Genomic DNA, 22,234 nt, shown 5'->3' on the forward strand with positions numbered 1-22,234 from the left:
AAAAGCTAACCATTGTAAGCACTTCTGTTCATGTTAAATAGTTTTAGTAAAAATAAAGTGCAGCACTATTAAATAGTCATATGAATAAATAAATGAATAAATAAATGAATCATGAGCATAAGTGATGGGTGAGTAATAAAAAGTTAATTCAATAAAAGAATAAAGTTCAAATGGCACAGGTGGATAATCTCCTCAGCAGCAGATTTTTAAATAAACTTGTGACTGGATCCCGTGGTAAAAGTGAGCACTCACCGGAAGCGCATAGGTAATGCGCATATAAATATATAACCATCAAGGATCTCTGAGATGGGCGGATGGTGAGCTTCCTTCTACGTTATGGTCATGGGTAGTATGGAAATCTGCTGGGTCCAGAGGTCCCCTTAAGGATAGATGGGTGCTCAGCCTGGATACAGGGCTCCCTCCTCTGGATGCTGGATACAGTGGGGATTATCAAGTTAGAAAATTGTTCAAAAAAATGTTTCTATACTACTCCACAGAACTTTCTCATCAATGCATGTGTTCACTGCTCTCCGCTCCCGCTCATCCTCCCATCTGCAGGGCAGCAATCAGGACAATCTCTGTAACGAGAGCTGCCCAGGAGGGAAGAGACGGAGCGGACGGATACAGAGGAGGCAGACATTGTCCTGATTGCTGCCCTGCAGATGGGAGGATGAGCGGGAGCGGAGTGCGGAGAGCAGTGAACACATGCATTGATGAGAAAGTTCTGTGGAGTAGTATAGAAACATTTTTTTGAACAAATTTCTAACATGATAATCCCCACTGTATCCAGCATCCAGAGGAGGGAGCCCTGTATCCAGGCTGAACACCCATCTATCCTTAAGGCAGTGTTTCTCAACTCCAGTCCTCATGGACCCCCAACAGGTCATGTTTTCAGGATTTCCATTATTTTGCACAGGTGATTTGATCAGTTTCACTGCCTTAGTAATTGCCACAGCTGTTTCATCTGAGGGAAATCCTGAAAACATGACCTGTTGGGGGTCCATGAGGACTGGAGTTGAGAAACACTGCCTTAAGGGGACCTCTGGACCCAGCAGATTTCCATACTACCCAAGGCTTGATGACCATAACGTAGAAGGAAGCTCACCATCCGCCCATCTCAGAGATCCTTGATGGTTATATATTTATATGCGCATTACCTATGCGCTTCCGGTGAGTGCTCACTTATACCACGGGATCCAGTCACAAGTTTATTTAGAAATCTGCTGCTGAGGAGATAATCCACCTGTGCCATTTGAACTTTATTCTTTTATTGAATGAACTTTTAATTACTCACCCATCACTTTTGCTCATGATTCATTTATTTATTTATTCATTTATTTATTCAAATGACTATTTAATAGCGCTGCACTTTATTTTTACTGTTATTCAGAGGATTACTGTGGTTACCTTGAGCATTACAGCTGCTACTTTTAGAGCGCTCCCTATATTACCATTTTATTTTGTATGTTAAATAGTTTGGCTCAACCCTCCAACTGCCACTTTGGCTGGACAGTTTGGTCTGTTAATGGAAGTTGAAAAATAACACACTTAGGGTTAGTTTACACTAGCATTAGTCCTCTGTAGTTTATCACTCTTAAGAGAGTATTTGTTTTCTTCTTTATCCTCTGTATATGTTTTGTATATTGATAAGCTAAAAATAACAGACTCCCCTCCCTTATCCCAATACATAGTTAAAAAAAACCCTCTGAATCACATGCATATAATATATCTACAATTCTCTACTCCTCTTCCCTCACACCACTGAGACACTACTCCTGGAACTTTTAACTTTGCACACCATACCCTTGATTGAAATTACTGTTTTTAGCCTCATTATCTACTCTGCTCTCTTGACCAATTACTATTGGTCTCTCCCTTCTAGTCTCTCAGTGGCAGAAACAAATGTCACCAACCCGGTTCAGAGAGCATTTGACAGGTGGTGAGGAGGAGTTATGTTGCCTCCTCACTAACTGTTTAACCCCTAAAAACCAGGTAAATAGGTCGCATTCGGTGGGCACAACTACCCACCGGGAGTGACAGTGGGGATAATTCTTGCATTTTCCAGGCCACTGCAGCCATAGCATGTGTAAAACCCCGTCTGCAGCCTTTGCAGCAAGTGTAAATGGGCACCCACTGGCAGAATTAACAAATAATATAAGTTACAGGGGGAACTAGGACTGTTTTGTCCAGAGTTCCAGAATAAACACAGTCCTGGGTAGCACAGTCCAAAAAACCATCTAAGGTATGGACAACTGGACAGAAGTGAGACAGAGAGAACTTTATTCAGGACATGAGAAAAAAATGAATTTGTTAAAGGCTTACATCTCACTTTAAAGTCTGCTAGTAAGGACAGGTATGTACAGCAGAGACTGATGCTGAATAAAGATCAACAGGTTCAAGGCTGATGACTACATGTAGACGTTCTAGTAAAATTAGTGCTTTACTGGTAATGTTAGAATAGGCATTCAAGGAGTGTCCTGAAGAGGAGTCTACAGTAGTTGTCAGGATAAAGGTACATGACTTGAACTTTAAAAATGATATGGCAGATTTGAGCATCTCTTGATGTGTAAACTTTTGGGGCCATTGTGAGCATCTGAAATTGCCTGAAAGTTTATTTAGAGATTCACCAGCATTATGTAAAAAATGTTCATGTGTAAGATGATAATTCTCTTTTCTATGAAATAATTCTGTTCATACACAAGCCTAAAGATCATGAATAAACTGGGTGACAGTCACTATGCCACTATGCCCTCAAAGCTAATGACTCACTGGAAAATTAGATAAACCTTAGTCAATTGCTGTTTTGCACTTGAAATTACGCTAATGCCAGTAGTTTCTACTCAAGGCATAAACATGCACACTTGGGAAATATAAGTATGTGTGTTTATACACCTGTCAAGAAGTTTGTTTTATTTTATGATGAAAGCCTAAAGTTAAAGGGGTTTTCCACAATCCTGTAAACACAAAAGCTCCTTTGGCTCCAGAATGTCATACTTCTAGGCCCTAACTAGGGAAAAAAGTAGGGGACATAGGCAGCATTGATTTGCAAATCTGCTACTCAAACACACCTAAAACAGGTAATGCAAGAAAAAAAAGGTGATTACATGGAAACTGTTCACTGGTTGTACAGTATGGTACTCAAGCCTGTCAAACATCATAAAAATATTTCTGTTGGTCACAAACTCAATGTAAATTTACTGATCAAACATGTTCCACATTTTTCCATTAGACAAATAAAGCATGAAAGGCCTCGTAGCGTGTAAAACACGAAGGGGTCATGACTTACAATCACGATTATTATTAATGAATGTGCTAGGAAAAGAAAACATTGACAAATAAATCAAATAGAGACCAAAATGCTATTTTTCTCAGCCTGAAAAAGTCAAATAGTGTCTCCCACAATGTCCATTACCTAACCAAACAGCTGCTTTATGAGAGTTAGGCTCTTAAAATGAGTTTCAGACATTAATGGATATGGGATAAATGCATGTGCTTATTTATATTATACAACATGACACATTCTTACTCCAAATCTAAAGCTGGCCAAAAAGAGAGGGAAATTGTGTTAACTAAAATATCCCATACGGAAGAAGAATATATTTGAAAAATATTCTTCCCAAATATATTGACATATATTTTAAATATTACTATTTTGGCTGTATTACAGTTGCAAGAAAAAGTATGTGAACCCCTTGGGATTACGTGGAGTTTTGCATGAATTGGGCATAAAATGTGCTCTGAACGTCATCTAAGTCACAACAATAGAAGAACACAGTCTGCTGAACATAATACTACACAAACATTAGATGTTGCCATGGTTTAATTGCACATAACATGTAAACATTCACAGTGCAGGGAGGAAAAAGTATGTGAGTCCCTAGCTTAATGACTTCTCCCAGAGCTAATTGGAGCCAGGAGTGAGCCAACCTTGACTCCAATCAGTGTGATAATATTGGATGTGTTGCTGACAGCTGTCCTGCCCTTAAAAAACACACACCTGTTTTGGGTTTACTGGTTTCAAGAAGCACTGTCTGATGTGAACCATGCCTCGCAGAAAGAGCTCTCAGAAGACCTACGAAAAAGAATTGTTGACTTGCATGAAGCTGGAAAGGGTTACAAAAGTATCTCCAAAAGCCTTGATGTTCATGTGTCCACGGTAAGACAGACTGTCTACAAATGGAGAAAGTTTAGCACTGTTGCTACTCTCCCTAGGTGTAGTCGTCCTGTAAAAATGACTGCAAGAGCACAGCGCAGAATGCTGTATGAGGTAAAGAAGAATCCCAGAGTGTCAGCTAAAGACCTACAGAAATCTCTGGCACATGCTAACATTTTTTTTGACACATCTATAATAAGGAAAACATTAAACAAGAATGGAGTACATGGGAGGACACCACGGAGGAAGCCATTGCTGTCCAAAAAGAATATTGCAGCACGTTTGAAGTTTGCAAAAGAGCACCTGGATGTTCAACAGCACTACTGGCAGAATATACTGTGGACAGATGAAACCAAGATTGAGTTGTTTGGGAAGAACACACAACACTATGTGTGGAGAAAAAAAGGCACAGCACACCAACATCAAAACCTCATCCCCACTGTGAAACATGGCGGAGGGAGCATCATGGTTTGGGGCTGCTTTGCTGCCTCAGGGCCTGGAGGGATTGTTGTCATTGATGGGAAAACGAATTCCAGAGTTTATCAAGACATTTTTCAGGAAAACGTACGACCATCTGTCCACCAACTGAAGCTCCACAGAGGATGGGTGATGCAACAGGACAATGACCCAAAGCATACAAGTAATTCAACAGAACAATGGCTGCAACAGCACAGAATACGCCTTCTGGAGTGGCCCAGTCAGAGTCCTGACCTCAACCCGATTGAAATGCTGTGGCATGACCTTAAGAGAGCGATTCACACCAGACATCCCAAGAATATTGCTACACTGAAACAGTTTTGTGAAGAGGAGTGGTCCAAAATTACTCCAGATCGTTGTGCAGGTCTGATCTGCAACTACAGGAAACGTTTGGTTGAGGTTATTGCTGCCAAAGGAGGGTCAACCAGTTATTAAGTCCAAAGGTTCACATACTTTTTCCTCCCTGCACTGTGAATGTTTACATGTTATGTGCAATTAAACCATGGCAACATCTAATGTTTGTGTAGTATTATGTTCAGCAGACTGTGTTCTTCTATTGTTGTGACTTAGATGACGTTCAGAGCACATTTTATGCCCAATTCATGCAAAACTCCACATAATCCCAAGGGGTTCACATACTTTTTCTTGCAACTGTATATATATATATATATATATATATATATATATATATATACATACATATACACATATACATACACACACACAGGGCTACTAGCCAGGCCTTAAGAGTTACTCGCCACCGACAATACACACAGAGACACCTGTACACACACAGACATGTACATACACACACACAGAAACATGTACACATGTACACACACACACATAGAGACACATGTATACACACACAGGCACGTACAGACAAGCATACACACAGATACATGTACATACACAGAAATACACACACACACAGACACATGTACGTACATACACAGACACATTTACAAACATACACACAAAAAAACACACACATACATGCACACACAGACACATGTACACACACACATACATGTACATACACACAGACACATGTTCAGATACACACATGTACATACACACAGACACATGTACATGCATACACAGACACACACACATATACACACGCACGCACGCACGCTGTTAAGTGCTCTCTCCTCTCCCCTGAAGCCACCACTGGCTGGCATAGAGGATAATGTGACCAGAGTGAGCTGAAATTAGGTAGGCCCACACAAACACACACCCATACACCCCTATAAAAAGTTGCAGGACTTCATTGTTCACTCACAGAGCTGGGTACTGCACTCTAGGGGGAGGCAGAGAGCACAGCACACACTACTTCCTTTGCTTTCACTGCGCTCAGCTATTGAGCAGTCTGCCGGCTCCCAGTGCCAATGACTGATCCGGTCTGAGCTCAGAGCCTGCTCAGCAAGATGGCCCTGAGGAACACTTGCCCCCACCATTAATTCCACTCGCCATTGGCAAGCAGGCGAGTGGAAATCTCAAGGCCTATATATATATATATATATATATATATATATATATATATATATATATATACATATACACACACACACACTGTATGTTGAAATGCTTTTTTTATATATTGCTAAATATATGAATATTTTTAAAAATACATTTTCAAATATACTGTATGTCTTTAAAAATACATTTACTCTACATTTTTGGAATGCATTTACAAATATACAGTATCTCACGGAAGTGAGTACACCCCTCACATTTTTGTAAATATTTTATTTTATCTTTTCATGTGACAACACTGAAGAAATGACACTTGTAAAATGACAGCTTGTATAACAGTGTAAATTTGCTGTCCCCTCAAAATAACTGAACACACAGCCATTAATGCCTAAACCGCTGGAAACAAAAGTGAGTACACCCCTAAGTGAAAATGTCCAAATTGGGCCTAAAGTGTCAATATTTTGTGTGGTCACCATTATTTTCCAGCACTGCCTTAACCCTTTTGGGCATGGAGTTCACCAGAGCTTCATAGGTTGCCACTGGAGTCCTCTTCCACTCCTCCATGACGACATCACGGAGCTGGTGGATGTTAGAGACCTTGCGCTCCTCCACCTTCCATTTGAGGATGCCCCATAGATGCTCAATAGGGTTTAGGTCTGGAGACATACTTGGCCAGTCCATCACCTTTACCCTCTGCTTTTTTAGCAAGGCAATGGTCATCTTGGAGGTGTGTTTGGGGTCGTTATGTTGGAATACTGCCCTGTGGCCCAGTCTCCAAAGGGAGGGAAACATGCTCTCCTTCAGTATGTCACAGTAGTGTTGGCATACATGGTTCCCTCAATGAACTGTAGCTCCCCAGTGCCGGCAGAACTCATGCAGCTCCAGACCATGACACTCCCACCACCATGCTTGACTGTAGGCAAGACACACTTGTCTTTGTACTCCTCACCTGGTTGCCGCCATACATGCTTGACACCATCTGAACCAAATAAGTTCATCTTGGTCTCATCAGACCACGGGGCATGGTTCCAGTAATCCATGTCCTTAGTCTGCTTGTCTTCAGCAAACTGCGGGATTTCTTGTGCATCATCTTTACAAGAGGCTTCCTTCTGGGACGACAGCCATGCAGACCAATTTGATGCAGTGTGCGGTGTATGGTCTGAGCACTGACAGGCTGACCCCTTCAACCTCTGCAGCAATGCTGGCAGCACTCATACGTCTATTTCCCAAAGACAACTTCTGGATATAATGCTGAGCACGTGCACTCAACTTCTTTGGTCGACCATGGCGAGGCCTGTTCTGAGTGGAACCTGTCCTGTTAAACTCCTGTATGGTCTTGGGCACTGTGCTGCAGCTCAGTTTCAGGGTCTTGGCAATCTTCTTTTAGCCTAGGCCATCTTTATGTAGAGCAACAATTCTTTTTTTCAGATCCTCAGAGAGTTCTTTGCCATGAGGTTCCATGCTGAACTTCCAGTGACCAGTATGAGAGAGTGAGAGCGATAACACCAAATTTAACACACATGCTCCCCAATCACAGCTGAGACCTTGTAACACTAACAAGTCACATGACACCGGGGAGGGAAAATGGCTAATTGGGCCCAATTTAGACATTTTCACTTAGGGTGTACTCACTTTTGTTGCCAGCAGTTTAGACACTAATGGCTGTGTGTTGAGTTATTTTGAGGGGACAGCAAATTTACACTGTTATACAAGCTGTGCACTCACTACTTTACATTGTAGCAAAGTGTCATTTCTTCAGTGTTATCACATGAAAAGATAGAATAAAATATTTACAAAAATGTGAGGGATGTACTCAATTCTGTGAGATACTGTATGTAAAAATAAATGTTAAAATTACTTTTTTTATGTGAAAAAAAATCTGAAGAATATATTTAAAAAAGATATACCTGTATTTTGAAAAATATTTTTCATATATTTTGTAATATATAAAAAAGTATTTCAACATACAGGATATATATATCCATGGAGCTTACAATCTAAAGGATGAACAAGTATTAATTTATAGAGCAATAGAGAGGTAAAGTATATCTAGTACTGTATATGTCTAATGGCGAAATAAAGCTGAACAAACCAACTTAATTGTAATCTCAAAACAGTAACATTGAAGGCATGCCCTGAATGATACCTGTTATAATTACTAGTGTGCTTATGCTAAGCTGGCCATAAATACAATGATTTTCCTTCCCGTAATCACAGGTGAGCGTCCTGAAGTCTTCCAGGCCCCGACCCAACACATTTTGTCACATGTGGGTGGCATTCTATCTGTTTGTGGAAGAGAATACAGTTTTTTTTAAGGAGAAAGCACTATCTTCAGTATTTTGTTTGAATGGTGTGGAACGGAGGCGGCAGGAGAAGGAGAGGTTCATCACAGATGGTGTGGCTGATTGTAAAGAGATCATAGTCCTTAATGTCAGGGAGTGGAAATTTACCCAGCTTCATGAAACCTTTATCTAATGTTAAATGTTTTAATGTTTACATCCCATACCAAAAAAGTAAGCACCTTCTGCAGTGTTATGAATTGTCCCAAACCCCCATCCCATTGCCATCACTTTGCTGCTTATTTTGTCTACACAAGGATATTGAGAAAAAACATTAAGGGCTCATGTACACTGCAGCTGATAAACTCACGTTTAGGAGCTGTTCAGCGTTTTTTTCAGCAGCCCCAGAACTCACCCTAATGTTTTCCTATGTGTCCATGTACACATCTTCGTTTACAGTCGTTTACAGGAATTTGAGTTTACAGTTGTATTTTTTAACGCAGTAAACTTGTGTTCAGCAGTCGATTTTATCAGCGTTTCAAATGCAAAACGCGGCTAAATGCGGCAAATCGTGTTTATAAGCGTATGTGTTTGAATTTTTTTTAACTCTTCCAGTTCCCGATGCTGTCCAGAGCCTTTTTTCATCATGAAAAATGCATGCAAAAGCGTTTTCAAGGTACTCAAATGGACAAAACACTGAACACAGGATGTTCCACCAAGCTTGTCACACATTGAAATGACCAATTCACACCTCAGACCTCTCCCACCCTTGGAAACAAAAGATATGTTAATGAATATTCACACCTCAAATTCCTCATGAAGACCCCCTGCCAGGTGGCTTTAATGACTCACTCCACCAGACACCTGTCCCACCCTTGGAAACAAAAGAAATATTAATGAGCAACTCACACCTAAGCTAATCTCAACACTGCTCTCTCTGCTTCTACTCTCTGTCTTTCTCTGAAACAATCTGAAATAGTTAATAATTTACCACTTTTCAGTGCATTCTGGGCATTTGGGAGGTTCTCCTCTGCTTATCTTTAAAAAACGCTTCTAAACGCAAACGCACATAAATGCGCTATGCAAACGTGGCAAAACAGATTTTTTTTAACCTACGTTTTCCAGCAGTCAGTTTCCATTGTTCAGAAGTGTCCCGTGTAAATGGGGCCTAAAACTATCTGAAAGAGTATACTGAAAACTAGTAGTATATATACTGACTGCATATAGTTAGCCGCTCACAACATTTTTATGATAGCTGTCCTTTAACAGTGGTGGGCTAAATTTAAATATAAGACAGGACTGAATTGAAAGTTTTCAAGTGGAATCCATATAATTCAAGTATTGCCAGTGACAACTGTTGCAAGAGTCAAAGTGTTACTAAACCCACAACAGTCAAATCAGTCTGTATATGCAGTAAAGCATGCTTGGTATACTCACTGTGGAACCTAAGGGGTTCTGCATTGTGTAAAAAGGTCATTTGATCCTGACTTATCTGCTCCTCCTCTTGTTCAAATGTCCATTGTCTTATCTCCTGATAAGACAGACTGAAACGCAGCCGTTTTGCATATGCTCAGTTTAGTGTGTATTGCTAGAGAGGTTTTTTGTTTTTTTTCCTTGGGCGAGTGCATGTGATCAGCACAGGGCCAATCAGCACTGTCCAGACAGAGATCAGGGGTTCTGCATCCTCCTACAGCAGAAAGAAAACTCCTCCTACAAACTTTAACTAGTGGTCTGCTGAACACTGATAGAAGTCACAAGACTGCTCTAACTACTGATGAGAAAAGGTATTTATCAATTTATATTTACTAAAATAATTGCATTTCCATGTTCTGTGTGCTGTGGGAGACCAGGTATAGTGAATGCAGGGTCCTGGGTTTAGTATAACTAAAGGCAAAACTTTTTATTTAGTTTTGGATAGCGTGGAGAGGGATTAGAACACCTGTCAGTAGTTATTGCTTGACCCTATTTAATCTGGGTGCAGTGTGTTTTCAGCCATTTGAACTGGCTGAAATTGCTCCAGAACTAGTGCATGGACTACTTTAAAAAATGCCCAAAAAACGGATCATATGGTAGTACTGTACCATACAATTCAGTGCAGGCAATTGCAATGCATTTACAACTTGCGTTTGGAGTGTCATTAAGTTAACACTGACACCCCCTGTAGATTGCAAATACAGTGTGTTTTAAATGCAGTTCGGGAAACCGCATTCTGGTGTGACCTGGCTCTAAGGGTCTTTTTACACCTCCACATATTGGTAAAATGCACCCTTCTTCCTATATCTTTTGTATAGGTATGGCCAGCAAAACCCACCTGTCACAGAAATGAATGTTAACTATGTGTAAAATGCATTTAAAATGTAAAAGTGTGTCTAATTGCGTGACAGCCAAGTCTCACATGCTCATTGACAGCACAATTAAAAAAGGAAAGGGACAGAAGGAGAGGAGAAGTTTGGTCACATATTTTAGGGTGCATTCACAGGTATGCGATTTGGTACATTGTAAGTGCAGAGTAGTGCTAAGATCCTGCATACTGAATCTCTGGTGTGATTTCCAGTAAAACTGACCTTCTATAGAGATGACCTGCTATCAAAAAAACCTTCAAACAGAAAATAGGCATTTTTTCATAAGCAAAGGAAATTTATTAAAAAGTGGAAATACAGGGAAAAAAATGAATAAAAATTGTAAGCTAAGTGTTAGCTGGATGTTCTGTTGGTGCACAATTCAAATCACTGCCACTGCGCTAACACTTGAAGTTGCAAAGACAATGTGCAACTGAATTTCACTGAGTAGATGATGCAATCCAGTATCTGAATTAATTCAAGGGTGGGGTGGATAATGATTGGCTGGAACATTTAGCAAGGGTGATCCACCATGCACCTAAGAATAACAGGTTGGGGTTTGTGCTAGGATTTACAGCCATAACTAATGCAACTATTAGGCAGTCCATATATCCATCATTTTTTTGTCAACCAGTGGGTTGAACGAAGTGATCCGATTCCCCCATCTATACATTAGAAATGGATGGGGATCGTCACCATCTCCCCACCATCAGAATACATTAATCAGCACTGCCGGGTACAGCTGGAGGCACTGATTGATTGAGAAAAACTGGACAAGCTAGTTGTGCAGAAGTTGATCAGTTGACTGATTTCTGTATAACCAGGGAGCCCACACCTGGATCGAAATTCAGCCAGTCCATGCTGTGCTGCCCGAATTTTGATCCATGTATGGCTGGCTTTAGGCTAAATTCACACTTGCAAAAAATTCTAATACTTACACTAATGTGAGCCAACATGCCTGATTTTTTTTTTTTTTTATTAAGGCGGAAGTGTGTATTTTCCACTCACTGATATTAGATAAACTTGTGTCAAACACACTATAAAAGCACCCTTATCGCATGCATTACCATAGAATTCAAGTGGAGCTCCAGTCTTCTGTGAAAAAAATAAAAGTCAGTAGCTACAATAACTGTAGCTGCTGACGTTTAAAAAACAGCCACTCACCTGTACCTTGATCCAGCGGTGTGTCCACCACAGCTGGGTTCACCGGCCGTCCTCTGTCCCCGATGTCTGAATCTTAACTATGGGTACCGGGCTGTGACAGCTTGCGGTTCCCACTGTGCAAATGCGAGCAGTGCTGTGCATTGTGAATGATCCCACGCGGAGGTGGGGGGGGGGGGGGAGAGCGTCCGCTTCCAATAGCCTAGGCGGTTGGAGCAGAAGTGGGAGCTGGTATCTGTCAAAATCGGGTACTCGCTCCTAAAAGGTGCCAATTCTTAACAGGGAGTAGGGGATGAGTCCTTAAAGTGGAACTTCCTCTTTTGGGAGGAGCTGCACTTTAAATGGAAGGAACTGACATGATTCAACTTCTCCTAGACTAGACACGTAGCTTCATCACAAAGCGATGCAAACGCTATATGTTTTTCAAAAGTGAGCAGCTCGGTCCAGGGGCGGACTGACAACTCATGGGGCCCCCGTTCAATAGGGGATCATGGGGCCCCTGTGTCCTTGCCCAAACTCAAAAAAGCCTTTGAAAAAGGTATCAAGGGCATCTCATGGGGCCCCCTACTGACCCCGGGCCCTCGAGCAGTGCCCGAGTTTCCAAATGGTCAGTCCGCCCCTGGCTCTGTCTGCTGTCCTTAGTAGACCAATGTAGGCTGCTTTGCTAAGCATTCAGGGAGCAGCAAAAACGAGCTCCAAATGTTTGTTTCTAATGCCAGTGTGAACAGGGTCTTACCGTTGTGTAATAATGTCTACAGACAGCTTTGACTACCACTACCCGGTAATTGCTATTGAGTGAAAAATTGACTGCTGTCTGAAACCTGTCAAATAAGGCCAAGATATACAATGCAATGAAGATAAACCGAAATCCCAACCACAATATTCAGTATCTCAACAGCTGTAATATAATCACATGTAAACATTTTACTGTTGTCACCTCTCTATGGGTCAGTTACTGGTAACAATTGCAGGATGAAATGCAATATCTAACTCTGGATGCCACTGAAGAAAAACAATTCAATTATGTGACTTCCTTTAGTTAGGGAGTCTTGCTTATATAAGTAGTGAGATAATTACATCACAATGTATAACTATAAGAAGAGACAATGCCATACATATCTAAAGATGATTATTGTGTCATTCTGGAACATAAAGACTACCACTGTAAAACAATCGGCGATGAGAGGGCAGACAGCAACTAGACAAATCTAGAACATAAATCAAATGGACATCTGATGATATTTCACAACAAAAGATGCTTGTATTACTTGGAACATAGAATAAAGTTCAGCTCACTGTGTAATTCCCACAATACCAGAGCAGGAAAAGTTTTAAAAAATAGAGACCTAGATAAAACCAAAGTTATTTTTTTAAGGAATAAGCTAGCCAGGGCTCAGTGATTTTAAGTATGCTGATTACATTTATCACAATTACACAATCAATAATAGCAGCTTAAAAACAAAAAGTGAATATGTTCACGTAGAAAGCCCAAACCTATACACTTGTGCTGTATTTCACTAGTCATATTGGGAGGACTAGATTTATAATTTCTTGTAATTTGTACTCATGGTACATTTAAACAGTCCCAAGTCCTAACACTGACTACTAAAATTAGTTAACTTGTTTAAATCAAACATATAGGTAAAATGTGTTGCCTTCTATAGAGCTTGTACCCAATAGTGTACTGCACTACAGCATGCTGAAAAACAGGCCTGTATGCTGCATTTTTTTTGTACATTGTCCTGGGTAGACATATTTAAAGCCTAACGCCATGTTTAATGTCCCTTTAAACAGTTCAGGTGGGCCAAGCTGGCCCAAATGAACAATTTACTGCATTGACACATGTGTATGCTGGGCACGCTGTATTAACTGTATGTAACATCAGCTACATATGGAATACAGTGTTGTGCTCCGGATGTGGGATGGGAACTTCCCATCCCGCTCGCAGAAAAAACAGAGTTGGGCTACGCGATGTTCACAGGAGGCTTTGTATTGAAACAACAAACAAAGCTTCCTCTGATTGGCTGAGTTGGAGATTGTGATGTCCACCTCACCACCTGAGCCAATCAGAAAATTTGAATTCAGTGATCAGCCAGACTCTATTTTGTACTGGGAGCAGGACAGAAGCCCTTGTCCCACTTCCAGAACACAGTAATGTATAATGTATGTAGCTAAGGCAACATACAGTCCATACAGAGAGCCCAAGTGTACCTATTAGTGCTGTAAATAGTTTGTTTGGGCCAGCTTGGCAAAATCTAACTGTTTAAAGGGACATTACATGTGGAGTTAGGTTTTGACTCTAATAAATAGAAGATTTACATTTTCTGACAAAAAAAAAAATAGAAAGCTTAAAAATTACAATGAAATACATGTCAAAATACAGAGAGTAGTTATGGCATATTACATGAACTTAAAGTAAGTGGGGAAAGTGTTTTGGCAGCTTGTGATTCAAGTACAAGATGGGCATCTTCCAAAAGCAGAGATATATGAGGGTTTCTACAGAAACACTATAGCCTTGGAAAAGCAAAGCTGGCCATTTACTAGTAAAATTTTAGCTTTTGGAACAATCATTTTATTTTCTAATAATTAGTGGAGTCAAATCAATGCTTGCTTTCGACCATAGTGACAAGAAAATTGAAGCAGCAGGATGCAAAATTTTTCTCAAATGTACAAAATTCTGGGAATATGGTTTTCAGTCAGGAAATAATGTACATGTTGTAGTAAAACCTGTTTGATATATCTAGAATTCTATTCAGATATTAAGTCTGGGGATATGTTAAGGGTTATCAAACTAAATTAGTGATAGCAAGAAAGAATGTTCTGACAAAGGATTTTGTAAGACAAACAATTTTTCTATGATGATGTTCAAACAAAAATGTAACCATGTATAGTCAACTTTAATCAAATACTATAGGGTAAAGTAGCCTCATTGCACCAGAAAGGCCAAAAAAAGGACCAAAGATCAGTGGCAGCTCCAGATAATTTGTGGGGGGAGGTGCTGTGAGAGTGCTGAAATTAAAAGTGGGGGTGGTAATGCAATGCACATAGCATAGCCTCGTAGAATACAGGACATGCAGGTACAAAAATAAATTTTAAAAAATTGTACGGCATTTAGGCATTTAAATTTTGGGGGTGCTATGAGGTGTCACCCCTGCCAATGACTGTAGAAAAAGGAGGCTTTACAGGTGGGAAAAGTAATAACTGCTTGAAACAATTTTTTTCTTTCCCCTTCAAGTTTAAAGATTAAGATGAGACAATGTAACAAACTTTGGGAAAAAAATACAGCCTGCATAAGGCTAGGTTCACATGTATTCGGGTGCGGGACCATGTGTAAATCACACATTTTTCTGCAACCGTGGCAAAAACGAGCTGCTGTAAGCAGATGCTTGGACATACCAATAATTCTTAATGGCACTCCAACGCAATGGAAACCACAGAGTCCTGAAGTATGCATAGCACTATTTGGTTCCATGTGGCTGCAATTTTAAAAAAAGGTGCAGGGACCTTTTCTTGCGTTTTCTGCAGGTACAGTAGTACATTCAACCAAATGGGCTGCTGTGCCCAAAATGTGACCACAGAGAAACCAGTATAGTGTAAACCGAGCCTAAAACTAAAAACAATCAAATATATTTACTACTTTTATCAGATTTTTTTTTCCCAGACAGAATTAATTTAATAAAAAAATGTAAAAGCAATACATTACAATTACAGAGAAAAAAGAACAGTTTGGCATGGTAGAGTAGGAGATTAGCAGTAGTGCAGAACAATACAAAGTCCCACAAGTCACAACAGTGCTGGAAATGGGATCTAACAATATATTCTCTAAAGCAGGTGTACATTCGCCAGAGAGTAAATGAACACTGTGTCAGAAATATTGCAGCACACATTCAGAGGTGGTGGAGGGAAAAAGGGAAGATAAAATTGGTGGCATAGAGCTGGAGAGAAGAAAATGGGAGAAGGTATACAACACCCAATATCATTCGCTTAGTAAAAAGACCCAGCCACTCAAAACAAAACCGCCTACTGAGACGTCCAGGGAAGCCAGACCTTGCCATACTTCCAAGGGCAGCCACAATTAAGATATGTCAGCTTATACATTGGCAAGGCAGCATCAATCATGGATTCCCAGTACAACACAGTGGAAGGAGATATAGGTGACCATTTTCACAACATTTCTTTCTTAGCATAGTATAACAGATAGGAGATCAGCAATTTAGTATGGTGTGGTCCCTGATCATCAGCATGTAGGGCAGCACAGTGGCTAAATGGTTAGCACTTCCACCTGGCAGTACTAGGGTCGTAGGTTTGAATCCCGACCACGTCACCACCTGCCTGAAATTTGCATGTTCTCCCTGTGCCTGTGTGTGTGTTTCCTCCCACACTTCAAAGACATGCTGGTAGATTAATTGGTTCCTGTCTAAATGGGCCCTAGTATGGATATGCATGAATGTGAGTTAGGGACCTTAGACTGTATGTTTGGTGAGGGCTAGGAACTGTATATATATATATATATATATATATATATATGTGTGTGTGTGTGTGTGTGTGTGTGTAAAGCACTGTGTAAATTGACGATGCTATACAAGTACCAGTGATAAATAAAATATTAAATAAATACCCTGTAAGGCCAGATCAGGTGTCACTGGAAGGTTCAACTGCAGTTTGATATTGATAACATCAAATATCTCTAACTAAAAAGGGGAAACTTTGGGACAATCGCAAAACAGAGCCCGGGTGAATATCAGATTTGTTTTTAGTGTTGCTGCAAATCAAATCTCCCTCCACCTAAAAAGCAGCTTTAAAAAAAGAGTTTATCACTGGAATCTGATCTGTATGGTAACAAAACTCACAGATACACAGTCATCAATGACAGAAAAAGACGTATATGGGTGTTGGCATACACCCTATTACGAGACAGTAGCATCTGGAAGCTGCTTCATGTAAACAAGTCAGGTTAAAAGAAAAAAAAGTAACAAATCTGAGAAACTGAATGTGTGGACTAAAGTAGAACATGTTCGAATCTACAGCTTGTAGCTTTTGTCCTTTAGTCAAAGAAACAAATTTCAATGAAGGCCTAAATTGTGGGAGCTGTGCCCAGAAATTGCAAACAAAACACATTGCTTGTAGTCTCCACGCAATTGATACTTTACTGATTTGACTTACCATGTCTGCAGGTCCTCAGGTACAGCTTTCTCTCTGGCAATCAGCAAACATCACTTAATCTCACATTAAATCTCCCTCCAAATATCGTGAGACTAGCAATTGTAGGCAGCAGTATCTTACATACACACTGCAGATATACAGCTGTGAGGCTGAAATGTCCAGGCACAGGATGCAAGCTACTTTTTAGGATGAATTCAAAACAAGGATGAAGGCAAAATGTAGTGTACTGCTTAGGCACAATTAACATTTTGTGATGTTCCTTACAAAATAGCAAAGTTTCACTTTTTGATTTCAGATCAACATAAATATCAGGGTCAGGCAAGAGACATTTGCTACAGATTTGTAGCAAAATTGGGTTTCGATGAAGTGCAGAACCCCAAGAGTTAAAAACCTGTATTTTCAAGAATATCATGTTATAATATTCAAACCTGAAGATGTTGAGAGTTATCCAGCATGTTATCATCCCTCCGACGACCGTCATCCCCCATCTGAGTATTTTTTTTCTTCTCCATTTGCTGATTGTGCTTCAGATTGGCCACTTTCTTATTCTGATCCTTCATAAGCCTAAATTAAGAAAAAATGGAAAACATAAGACTAAGAGTAGGCAGAAAAAAACAATATTTTGTTAATCTGTGTTAATAAAGACAGTTGGAATATGGCTTAATGTGGACATGATTTGGGCAACATAGATATGTCAACCCAGGTCCAGATGTCTGCACAGAACATACAGATCTAACCTTTGATGGTTGAGGCTACCAGAGCAGGTCCTGATGCCCAGAAACCATTCTGCTTCCATCCAATAACTTGTGCTTCTGTATAATTAAAGATTTCAGTTTGCCTTCCTGCCTGCCAGTGACATCCAGCTTAGTCCTCTTTAGGGCTGCCCCTGCATTTTTGTCACACTACAAGCACCACTGTCTGGTTCTAGTCTAATCCCACTGACTGTAGACCCTTGGAAGGCTGTCCTGGGCTGTGCTGGTGACTCCCAACATTTCCTGGTCAGCTTGGGTCCACTGGGCAGGTGGAGATAATGTGATGAAGAAGCGTGCATGCTCCAAATGAGTGTCACACCTATAACTTCCTGTTGTGACATCATTTTCGCCCGCCCAGTGGATCCAAGCTGACCAGGAAGTGCTGGGAGCCACCAGCACAGCCTGGGGCAGCCTTTCAGGGATCTACAGTCAGCATGATCAGACTGGAACTAGACATTGGTGCTTGTAGATAGATGAGTGCTCTCCTTGCCGTTTCGTGTGAGTTTCTTACTTGTGGATATAAAATCGTGTGTTTTATGTTACACTTAGATGGTGCTGTTTCCCTTCTTCCATTTTGCATTCAGAGTATCTTCTATCTCTTGGCGAGTCAAGCGTTTTGTGAACTTTTAGATTCATAGATTTTAATTACTTTTAATTACACCTGCCTTTATTTACTGTATACCTGGCTAGCTCCATCTCACTGTCAAAACACCCTATTTTTTTTTTTTTGCAGAGCAGAATGAATGTCTGCTTAGTCTTCTAGGGGTCAGTTTTAGGTACACTGGTGCAGAATGGACAAACTCTCTCTTTCAGTCTTTCTGCCCCTATCCACAACTTCAGTTTTGCTTTAATCATGCAACTAGACTACAGTACCATACCAATAGCAATGTCTAGTAGGAACAATAGTTTACATATACTAATACATTAATTATATTGACAAAAGTCACAACTTTAAATTACAGAATTGCACAAAGCAAAGAACACCATTTTCACTAACCAAATATGTATTCTTTCTAAAAAAATATATTTGCAGCGCAAAATTCTTTGAAAAATGAGGGGCATGTGTGATACATTACTAGTAAGATAATATTTTCAGGTTACACATTGACATCTGATTAGAACTTAAACACAGAAGAGAATGCAGCATAAAGAGATTTCAGACACATAGTAGACACCATTATAGCCCTATCTGATTTTCAGCTTCAGCGTACAAGTGCTGGTGAAAATGACCATTCTATCAAACTTTTAAGAGAGTGGAAGCAAAGTATATACATTTAGCTGCAGTGAAAATATACATGTGGTTTTAAAAAGAGAAGCAGCCTGCCCATTAGTGGTGCTGCAATCCCAGAGTCCAAATCAGTTTATTTTGCAGTTCAATTTGTGGCCAACATTCCTGGTAGCACTGCTGAAATAAGAGACTTTTGGGGTGTCTTTAACTGAGCAAAAAGTGTAAAAGTGTAAAGAATTTCCCGGGAAAATAGTTTTTGTGTCTGAATAAAGATGTCAGCTGCAAATTTATCTCAGAGTTAACTTCTGTTTAACCTCATTCTGTATGATAATCTAAAGTGCATTTGCCCCTTTGTAACAATCATAATGCTGCAAAGACCAAAGCTAGAAAAGGGCCAACAGTGTGAGTCTTTTCCAGCCATTAAAGCAGATCTAACATTTCTAAAATCTCATATTAACTTACATTTTGATGTCATTTCAAAGGTTTGTAATATTTTTAAATGTTTAAGTTTCATTAAAATACTACCCAGTGATACTCCCATGAATGTACTGCACTAGTTAAGGCATCACCTGGTGACAGTGCTCTCTCCCTGTCACCTAATTGTGGTCATTTGTAGCTCCTGTCACATGCAACGCTGGTGGAGACTATAAAATGGCCATGCCTATACACATTTCTTAGGCATAGTCCAACAGTGTCATTTTCAGGAGGACATTCCAGAGCAATATTGTCCATGCAGCCAATGTTGGAGTGAATGCATGTAGACAGGAAGTTGCTGGAAGGGATTAGCAACATTAAGGAGCAAAAAAGAGTGAAAACAATACTGTATAAAAACATAGCAATTGATAATGTATTGTAATGAATCTGAGCTGTAATAACACGTGTGGCCACTGGCAAACAAAGTTCGATATACCCAAACCTAAAAATTTACAATCTTGTGAAATTATTTAGCTCCAGTAAATATAACAAAAACATACAAAAAATGAATAAATAAACAGTGTTCAATGTGCAAATGTGAAGTCTCTCTTAGCCTAAGTCCATATATAATCAGAAAAAAAAAGATCTTCCACCATCAAGAAGATCCTTGTAGTGAAGGGGTCTCCAAACTTTCTAAACAAAGGGTCAGTTTGCTGTCTTTCAGAGTTTAGAGGGGCCAGACTGTGGCCAGTGGGAGTAAAAGATGTCTTGGCATCAGTAGCAATGCCCCATCATTGGTTTCCATGAGAGGAATATTACCACATTATTGGTGTCAGTGGTCGAAAGGAATTATGCTCCATTGTTGGCGCCAGTGGTCGGAATTATGCCCCATTGTTGGTGGCAGGAATTATGCCCCACTGTTAATGTCAGTGGGAGGAATAGTGCCCCAAGGGCTGGATGAAGGCGATAAAAGGGCCACATCACCAAGTGCCACCATCTTAATCAAATGTTTACTCAGCAGACCATGTTATAGCTTATGCTTTGGTGATTGTGCATGTGATTAAGTTGGTGACACTTTGAGTTAAGAGAAACTTCAGGTTTGGCACAGTAGGAACTGTTAATTTTTTTTGTATCATTTTGTTATATTCACTGGCACTACATCATTTCACATTACTGTAAATTGGTAATAATGCATAGTACTTTAAAGTGGAAGTAGACCTTATCTGCTTAAAATATAGTTTGCAAATAAAGTGGATCCCTCTTTTTATACAATGTTAAAAGTTCCATGCATCTTTTTTCAGTTTTCTGTGTGGAAATAGTTTAGGGAACTCATAAAAATAGAATGTAAAGAAAATAGCAACTGATTCTTTTGCTTTTGTTCTGAAGGTGTTATTTTGATCCTTGCTTCACTACTTAGAAAGGTACTGATCTGAAACAAGCATGTGTATATTATGTATTCAAAACCTGATGTGTGCAGGCTTGTTTCAGGTTAGTAAGCCACCAACGAAGGATCGGGATGGAAGCCATAGAGCATGTGGTTTGATAAAAAAGAAAAATAATAAATCAGCATTAGCCAGTATTTCTCCCCTGCCAGGTTTCCCTTAATGGGGTTTGCCATATACACAAAAAGAAAATCTTAAATTATCCTGCTGCAAATACGGAGGGTCTTCCTACATGTTTGAGCAGAGCTGTTAACCGACTACAAGGCTATCACCTTGTCTGTTCAGAACCTGAGGATTTTAGGATTTTGCATGCAGATCTGACTGCCCTTACATGTCTATGGGAGACTTAACTCCTAGTTATTGTGGCACTTGTTCAGCAACACCTTTGCATAACTAATAAGTGTACTCATTTCACATGTATATTTCTGTAAAATGAATCACATTCTGTGAAAACAACTTCTGTAAGGACTTTTGTTAATGGAGGAGGGGAGAGAAATAGGAGGCCCTCCTCAGGACCATTTTCAACTGCAATGTTAGACCTAAAACTATTAAGGCATGCAGCTCAAGAAGAAAGAACATATGTGCAAAAAAACATCAGCCTGCAGGATGTGAGACATAGTTCATTACAGGTGAGTTATGTGACTGAAGCAGAAGCAAAAAAATAAACTTTATCATTCAAAAATGTGAAAAAAATGTGCTTTAATAATGCATCATTTTAAATTAATAAATAATACACCAATTTGAAATTTTAAACAGAAATCAGTCAGCTAGCCATGAAGTAAAATTTGGGGGGGGACAAGAAAAGGCCAGAAATAGGTGACGCATGTCCCATTATTCACAGGGCTGTTCATATGACAAAAGGCCTGCGCTACATCAACATTACATCATCAGTGAGCAGTCTCCTTTTAAAAGACTCGGAACTGGGTGATTTCTTGTGATGTGTCAAATGAAAGAATATGCAATCATCATAGCACATACTTGAAGAAAGAAGCATTTAAAAGCCCAGGACCATAGAACTCCCATCTGTCTAATTTATCTATTGCATTGGCGGATAATTTCAGCTGAATACGGAATAGGAAAGACTGTTTATTTTACTTGATTAGAGTGTTTGTCTTCTGCTGCTGGGGTCTGTTTTTCCTCCAATATTTTTCCTTTTATCTCTATTTATTTTTCTCTGAGGACCTCTTGCCGCTGCCGGCCTTTGTCAAGAATACGGCTGATGTGTACGTACGCAGAAAGATGGAACTACAGCGCCATAAGATAGGCCTGTATGTGGTGCCTGATGTATACCTAAAGTTTATTTTCACATTTATCTTCAAATGTATAGGAAATCATATGGGAAATGTG

The 22,234-nt window shown here is 39.9% G+C and overlaps 1 protein-coding gene across 11 annotated transcripts in view; it reads right to left on the bottom strand.

Moving 5' to 3' along the window:
* The window catches only part of ERC2 (ELKS/RAB6-interacting/CAST family member 2), a 1,463,345-nt gene that overhangs the window by 819,968 nt on the left and 621,143 nt on the right, over window positions 1-22,234 (bottom strand). For all 11 annotated transcript variants that reach the window (XM_089681887.1, XM_089681886.1, XM_089681885.1 and 8 more), the window contains one exon: window positions 17,480-17,615. In XM_089681887.1, the coding sequence (XP_089538013.1) occupies window positions 17,480-17,615 (136 nt within the window). The remainder of the gene's footprint in view (window positions 1-17,479; window positions 17,616-22,234) is intronic.

The sequence above is a fragment of the Staurois parvus genome, unplaced genomic scaffold (genome assembly GCF_062004578.1).
Source record: "Staurois parvus isolate SC_StPar_1 unplaced genomic scaffold, SC_StPar_1.0 ptg000282l, whole genome shotgun sequence".
NCBI lineage: Eukaryota > Metazoa > Chordata > Amphibia > Anura > Ranidae > Staurois > Staurois parvus.